At 40.7% G+C, this 8,451-nt stretch overlaps 1 protein-coding gene across 1 annotated transcript in view; it reads right to left on the bottom strand.

Moving 5' to 3' along the window:
* Positions 1–463: 463 nt before the first annotated feature.
* rabggtb (Rab geranylgeranyltransferase subunit beta) overlaps positions 464–8,451 on the bottom strand; it is a 9,434-nt gene continuing 1,446 nt past the window's right edge. The window contains exons 3-9 of the mRNA XM_085804731.1: positions 7,704–7,901; positions 6,745–6,850; positions 6,471–6,523; positions 6,267–6,377; positions 5,858–5,983; positions 3,528–3,677; positions 464–1,825 (exon numbers count right to left, since the gene is read on the bottom strand). Coding sequence (XP_085660857.1) covers positions 1,685–1,825; positions 3,528–3,677; positions 5,858–5,983; positions 6,267–6,377; positions 6,471–6,523; positions 6,745–6,850; positions 7,704–7,901 — 885 coding nt within the window. The 3' untranslated portion in view covers positions 464–1,684. The remainder of the gene's footprint in view (positions 1,826–3,527; positions 3,678–5,857; positions 5,984–6,266; positions 6,378–6,470; positions 6,524–6,744; positions 6,851–7,703; positions 7,902–8,451) is intronic.

Here is an 8,451-nt window from a genome sequence, read left to right as displayed (position 1 = left end):
TCCTATTCTCATGATATACACTTTAATTTAGATCATATGGTCAGTGTTTTTACTTTGCATAACCGTGACAATGTTTCAGTTCAGTTATTGTTCATTGGTAACTTTAGGGACATTTTAAGTTATTACACTATTTGTCAACTGTACTCATTAAAAATGCATAAATGTTTATATATGACTTAAAAATGCTAAAAAGTGTTGTCCAGTCTCTCAAATTGGGGAAAATCTGAGAACTGACTGAACTGCGTGATTATTTATTCTTATTTACTTGACTTACTGTTGTGTTACGACAGAAAAATAGGTGCATTCAGTGAGACAACACAAAGTGCTGCACAATGAATATCGGTTATTATTCCTGAAAGAAAAAAATAAACAAGTTTAACAAATCAAATGGAAAAAGTCATTTCACGGATTCTGTTAGGAATTATCTGAACATAAGACTGGAAACATTTCATGACTCTGCACACAGTGTGGGGGCAAACCTAACCCTCTGCCCACAGCTACATTACAATGCTGGACTGAGTAACAAGGATTTGAATAAATAGCGCAGTCGAGACCGTGGATAAGATGTAAAATATACTTGGCAAGAGACTCAGACACTGCCATGTGTTTGAGCTCTGGGTGTCTCCTTCCTTTCGCTGCCTGCCAAAGCAATAGTCTCGCCCTGTACTGTTAAACTGAGGTTATTCTAATGCAGTAACATGAACAAAAAAAAACGTCCCGTGTTGCATCTCCAGTTGTGAGAGGTATTATTAGTAGTGTTGGTGTGACTGCTGTAGCGTAAACAGGATGAGGATAGTTCGTCCTTGTCGTGCTCTCACTTTTTTCAACTATGGAAGTTATTTTATTTGAAACAGGTTTTGTGGGAAAAGGCTCCCAAAACAAAAAAAAGACAAAAGAAAAAACAGAAAAGTGATGAGATGCAGTGCCTTTAAACCAAACGACTAACAAACTGTGACATAGAAAACTTAACTTTAACTTTTCAGTAGAATCTGTCTGTTTCTCACCCACACACATAACCCGTCTACGCTCTCAAATGTGTCACGTAAAAACTGAATATTCGACAGTTATTCAGCTAACAAACATGACAATGAAAGGGAGTGGAATAACAGAGGAAGAAATCAAGGTGTCTCCCAGAAACGATAGATAATAACTTCCTTGGCTAGTTAACGCGCTGAAAAGGTGACGAGAGCAAGACAGAGATATAAGAGAGAGACATTTCCAAACTGTTTCCTTCCTGTGCCAACAGTTGTGTGTTTTTCCCTCAGACTGATACATGTGAACATGTTGAGGAATGTTGTTTCATGATTTATGTGCTGTTACACTTAAAAACATCTTCTTTCTTTTTTTCTCATTCCTTCACAACCTGTCTAGACCTCCTCCTCTCAGAGTCAGACTTATTTTCTTGCAGTGAACCCAAGAAAACTGACTTGATGACATAATGAGCGGTGGAGGGTTTAAAGACGGAGAGGCTCAGAGGGAATGAGTCATGTTTTCTTGGTCCTCGCTGAGCGGAGACCAAAACCTGCGTCTGAAATGTGTGTGTAGACTTCAGCTAACACTACGATGTGGTGGTGGTGGTCCTCTCTCTCTCTGCTCCCAACATCCAGCTGTGGTAGTAGAGTGTGTGAGTGTGAGTGTGTGTGAGTGGATGTGATGTTGGGATGATGATGGTGGTGTCAGGCCGCTAGCTGAGCAGGTCGGGCAGCACTCCGACCCTCTGCAGGACGTCGTCGGGCATGCACAGCACCGGGTTCACCGGCTTGATCTGCTCGTCTCCGAGGAGGGAGAGCCCGGCGACCCCGAACAGAGTGTGGAAAGGATCCACCTGCAGAGCAGAGAGGGACAGAAAACAAGAGTCAGAGGTATAGATAGATAGATTTTTTTAAAGGGATAGTTCAGCATTTTGGCAAATTGGCCCATTGCCATAATCCCTATAGTCATAGCAGTAGGTTCGTTACCTTTAATTGTCGGTGCAAGCTGTTTTTAGAACGGCGGAGCAGAGCTGTGAGCTGCTCAGAGCTACGCTACGGAGGCTCATGGGATTTCTTGGTTTCCCTCATCAAATTCATCAAAAACACAATCCAACAACTCTGGTGGACAAGTTGTGACCTGCACATTCACCACGCTATGAGATAATAACACAACGTTACCAGACAGAGTTGTTTTAGAGGGAAATGCAGAGACTGCTTGCTGAAAAACTGTCCCTGAAGGCAACGCGCATCAGCGATTTTGCATGAATTTCCCTCTAAAACAACTCTGTCTGGTAACGTTGTGTTATTATCTCATAGCGTGGTGAATGTGCAGGTCACAACTTGTCCACCAGAGCGTTTTGGAGTTGTTGGATTGTGTATTTGATGAGTTTGATGAGGGAAACCAAGAAATCCCATGAGCCTCCGTAGCGTAGCTCTGAGCAGCTCACGGCTCTGCTCCGCCGTTCTAAAAACAGCTTGCACCGACAATTAAAGGTAACGAACCTACTGCTAAAACTATAGGGATTATGGCAATGGGCTAATTTGCCAAAATGTTGAACTATCCCTTTAAATAGAGACATAAGAAATAAAAAGTAAAAGCTGTGCATTTCATAGGTGCAGTGCTGTTAAGGTGCTTTGAGGTAGGAGGAGGTACTGTGTTGTTCTGCAGAGCTGTTTGGGTAGGGGGGTGAGGGAGATGTTATGGGAGACTATCAATATAAATATATTTTAGGATGTAAAAACGCAACTATCAGCATCACAGAGCCAGAAATATGACATATAATTCAAATAACATCTTATAAATTGGATCAAATGGTGGAAAATATGAAAAGGAAGCAGCAGAGATGAGCAGTCTGCTTTTCTTTATTTTTTAAAATGTAATTAAGGAAACTGGTGTAGCAAAAAACTGTCTGGTTTCATATTCCCAAATGCAAATATGAGCTGATTGTCTTTGTATTCTTTGGGGATAAACTGAAAACGTTCAGGGTTTTGGGCAAACTCTGACAAAACTAAATTAAAATATAGACTTTCCATTATTTTCTGGTATTTATAAACTAAATTATGACTTGATTAATATACAAACACTGTGCAAATGAACAGCAGATACTAACAGTGTTTATTAAAATAGGGAAAAATAGATGTAGCTTCTATATTTACTTCAGTTTTCTTCTGATAAAGTTTGAGTTTCATATTTGTTCCAAAAACTAAAAATACTGAGCCATATCACACACATCAGTGCAGCATCTTCCAGAGGTTTTTTTTATCAAACTCTTATCAGCACAGCTTCAGGCGTTGAAGCGCTGAGGCAGCTCCAAGTGTATCTACTGTAAGATAAAAGTTACATGAGACAGAGACACAAAGGATAGGATCTGTGTGTACAGCTGAGGAAAAATAAAGAGGACAGAGGAGGTGAAATAAGACCCAGGGTGCCGGGAGATGACTGCAGATTAAAGTTACAAGACGTGGTTCTGAGAAAAGGCCGGGTCGGACGGACAAACGTCTTCTTTCCACGGCAACACACAGACTTTCATTGTGTCGTTGTGTCCGACAGCTCACCATGTCTCCTGGTCTGTCGGCGAAACCTCCCGTCTCCTCGTCCTGACAGGCCAGAATAAACGTCCGCAGCTTGGCCTTGTCGATCCAGTGAATCCTGTTGATGATTTTCAGCGACGCCAGCACCCACCAGGAGTAGCACACGTCTGGAAGCTGAGCCCAGGAAACACGTCGTTTAATTACAACACATGTCGATTCTGCAGTGGTTCAGTGTCACGATTCAAACTAAATTATCTGGGTTTGGTTTTTGGTTGCTGAACATGTAATATTAAAGGAATAGTTCACCAAAAAATGAAATTCAGTCATTAGTGACTCACCCTCATGCTGATGAATACTCCAGAGTAGTTTTTTATTCCTCAAAGTGCATCTGGAGACCTGGGAGGCCGGTTCCTAGTCCAACGAAAACTTTATATGAGAGTCAATAGCGCCCGATACAAAAAATAAATTAAATGGTTTTTGTGTAGTTTTATGGACGTTTTTGTGTCGGGTGCTATTGACTCTTTTTCTTTGGACTATGAACCCCCCTCTCGGGTCTCCAGATGCACTTAGAGAAATAAAAAACTACTCCGTAGTATTTATCAGCATGAGGGTAAGTCACTAATGACTGAATTTCATTTTTTGGTGAACTATTCCTTAAACTTATATTTAATGTAAGTCTTGTTGAGAGTGACTGGTGTTGATGAATACACTTTACAAAGAGCTGAGTGCTTTTAGCAGAGAGGAACAAAATCTAAAACTCTGCAGAATTGATTTGGAGAGTGTGAAATGTGAAGTGAGAGAAAAGAGGATCCCTCCGGTGTTTATCTATTTCTCTCTCTGACATTTAATTTATCTCACATGCAGTTGTGTTCAATCCTGTCTGAGCCAGGAGCAATGACACAACATAATGTGGCGGTGGATGTATTTTATTTCCAACAGAGATTGATTGAAATTAAAAGCCTCAATTTCTGCAGAGACTCAACACTTTTATGTTTAAACTCTTGAACTTTGGTGGTTTTGGGGGAAAAAATCGATTCATGTAAGAATCATGGTTACTATCATCTACGATTCTGAATCGATTCATAAACTTAAAAAATTTGTTTTTTATTAACGTCTCCTCTGTTTCTCTGCGTGCCCTCACAGGCTTCCGTACACAGCGTTGCAGCGAGCTAAAATAACCTACACTTGTTAACCGATTAATAACCATTAACTGATAAGGTTAAAATTAGGGCTGACCCAAAAAATTCAAAGCTTCGAAGCTTCGTTCGTTGCCATGGTAATCGATCATGAAAGTCCGTGATCGATTTTTTTTTTTTTTTCCTCCTTTTTCCCTTTTTGACACCGGTTCTCATCGCCAATTGTTACATTAAAATGAGTAGGCGACTTGGCATCCTGGAAACCTGCCTGATCTTGGAGATATGCAGTGTTTGTTTGCCATTACTTACATTATTTCCGCTCGCGGTCAGCCCTAGTTAAAATACTCTATTAAATGTGTGAGTGACTAGGCTCGTGCCGATCAGAAACCTGACCCTCTAACGTCGATTGAGTGGACGGTCGCTGTTTGTTTTGTTTTTTCTTGCCGTTATAAAATACACACCGCTACAGCTGAGCAGCCACATCCACTGGGCTCTGTATCAGGATGGAGGTTGAATCTTCACATTTATCTATGTCTATGTGCATATGAGATGCACATGCTTTCATTGACTCTGTCGCCATATTTTATCTAATATTTGTACAAACTTTGGTTGCAATTTTGTCTAAGTGACTGTATATGTTTGTCTTGTCTTTTTATTTTATTGTCTGTATTGTATTGTACTGTTTTGTCTTGTTTCCTTTCATTGTATTGTGCTGAGTTGTGTTATGTCTTGATGTTATGTGTGTAGGATCCCCTCGTAAACGAGTTGTGACAACTCAAGGGGCTTATCCTACGATAATAAACAACTTCAACTATGAGAACTGATTTTGAATCGAATCGAGATACTCAAAGATTCACATCCTACAGTCCAGGCTTTTGAAAAGAGAGTATAAGTTCAGCTAAATGTAGCAGATTACTTTGAAATTATTAAAATATGCTGCTGCTGAATAAATCTGAAAAACTGACTCACATGTGATGTGCTTTTTTTTTTTAGGGGAAATATGGCTCCTGATATAATAGTCTGTAGACATCACCATCATCATTCAACTTCTCCACATGGTCTGGTGTTAAAAAAGCAAACTAAAAATCGCAAAAATCGCCAATATCGAAGAATCTGCACCCAAAAAAACCGTAAAAGAAAAGAATAATCGTCCCAGCCGTAGTGTGAACCATCAACCCAGCAGAACTAACACAAACGAGCCGGCGTCGGTTCACCAACCTTCTCCGGTCGTCCGTTCAGGCCTCCGGACGGCAGCTGCCTCTCACAGAGCCACCAGCCCAGCAGGTCGGCGTTGATCTGGTGCAGCTGCCCGGTGAGCGACAGGAAGCCGGTGCAGCAGTAAATCTGACGGACGGAGGGGGAAAGAAGAACATTGTGATTTGAGGGGGATTTGATTTGAAGACGTGACTCAGTTCAGGGGCGTGTGGACGTCAACAGCAGCCGAGCAGAGTGAGAACATTTCCTCCTGTTCCCATCGCCGACTGACAACCTCTTAGTTGAGTCAGCCTCCCTCCTACGACACAGGTGGCGTGAGAATAATGGTTTAAAATGTCCGATGCTGTGTGGGAAATAACAACTTAACACCTGATTTCTTTCACTTTACTTTTAGTTTCAAGTTGAAACTCACCTGACCAGCGTGAGACTCTGAGCCAGGTCTGCAGCCAAAACCTCCGTCAAAGTTCATACAGGATAAGACGAATTCTACGGCTTTGTCAACGTTTATTTTGTCCATCTTGCCCTTAAAAACAACAGAGAACAGACATTGTTAAATGACTGTGTTGTTGTGTGTGAGCTTCATGATAAAAACCAGTGGAAAAAGTCAAATACGTACCAGTAACGCAAGTGTAGCAACGGCACAGAAGGAAAACCTTGTGTCTATTTCTCCTGTAAAGACAAAGAGCTGTCGTTAAAACAAACGCTGCACTATTTTATACAATATTTAAAGCACACTATATATTAATACATAACAACTCATATACTATGAAACTTTTGGATATAAAGCGTGTGCTCATACTGAGGTGCTTTACCTCCTAATTTGAATTATTTTTCCATTTATAGAGGAGACATTATTCCAGATATCATAAATCAGAGTAAACTCTTCTCACCCCATTTGTCTCCTGCAAATGAGCCGTCCTCCTGCTGCAGCCCTTTGACGTACTCCACCACTTTGTCCACATCGATCGCGTCCACGTTGTCGTATAAGCACAAGATCTGAGGAAGAGATTTAAAAAAAAAAAAAATACTGTAATCAAACCAGAAATAAACATGAATGGTGATTAATTCACCAAGCTGATGCTTAGACACAAAAATAAGTTCTGCTAAATAAAAACATCTTTAAAACAGATCTAATCTGGGGCGGAGTTTAGCTCAGTTGGTAGAGCAGCCGCTCTCTGCCTCCTCATTTCCTGTCTCTCTCTCTCTGTGCTTTCCATTAAAGGCAAAAACAGATCTAATCTGATTGATCCTTCAGATTAGAATAATTATAAACACCTTATTATCATAATAGACAGATTATTTCAATTGCTTATTTGATTTATTATATAAAGCATGACATGAAATCAGTTCATTTTAAGACCTTTTTTTTTTACATAGCCAAAGGTTCATGTTGACTGTGTTGGGAGTCGCCTGTAGAGTTCTCAACTTCAACCCGAGCCCGACCCGAGTAAACCCGACGGGTCGGGTCGGTTTGGACTAGTTAACTAATTAAGTTCATTGCATTTAAGTTAAAGCAAGAAGAATATGCAAATTATAAAAATAAAGAATGCTGAATTCCGTTCTGACTAAAAAGATTATAAAACTTAAACAAGATGCTGAGCTGTGACGTGCGAGCGAAGTTCAGTCAGGGTTCAGGTGCAGGAAAAGTGTTGACGGCTCATTAAATGCTGCTACATGATGCATAATGCCCCCCCCCTCCCCAGGCTGACATTGAAGCCTATTATTGGTAATATTATCTTGGAACATGATTGATTGGTTGATTAAAGATACTGTATTTGAGCCAGGGAAGCCAGACTGCTGAGGCGCACAGGGGGTTCAACATGTTTGGGCCCGTTGAGACTCTAGTCACCTGGACAGCGCTGAGGGTGTAGAGCAGGTGGGGGTCGTGTCCGATGCTGGCGCTGATGCCCCCACACTCGTGCTGACAGGCTCTGATGAACTCTACGATCTCCTCTCGGTTCATGCGAGGCAGCTGGCTCATCAGGTCCATCACCGTCAGCCCCCAGTAGATCCCGCTCATCCTCAGGTACTCGGACAGCGTGTACTCCTGCACCGACACAAAGGAAGATCATTCACTACCACAGCCTGACTCGTGAGCATTTGCACTGCGATCTATCAATCTTTATTTCAGACTCCATAGCGAAGAAAAACACAGCAACAGAAGCACAACATAAGAAAATAAAGCTATAAAAAAGAAATATAAATTAACACTTTATAATAAGTACACACTATTAAGCATTAGTTAAGCATTAATAAATACGGAATTATTCATGTATAACACATGAATACTCATTAGTATGTAGTATTATAGTATTAGTATTATAACGTGTTACCAAATCTAAAAATTACATATCAAAAACTGAAATTATTATAAAGTTAAAAAGAGACAACTGTACCAGTGTCTCCAGAACAGAGATTTATACATGATGGAGCTATAGTTGATGTGGGGCATCAAGCCGACACATAAATCTATTCATCAGGTTTCTGAGTACTGCGTTAAGGGTGTCGACACGTCATACATTTACAAGCATTTCGCTCGCTCTCAGCCATCGAGGTCTTTCAAGTAAATTTCATTAAGAACTCTCCAACGCATTAAA

Source organism: Trachurus japonicus, chromosome 17 (assembly GCF_045865225.1).
Source record: "Trachurus japonicus isolate A0001 chromosome 17, Traja_1.0".
NCBI lineage: Eukaryota > Metazoa > Chordata > Actinopteri > Carangiformes > Carangidae > Trachurus > Trachurus japonicus.
The sequence above is the reverse complement of the archived record's forward strand: the minus strand, read 5'-3'. Positions and strand labels throughout refer to the sequence as shown.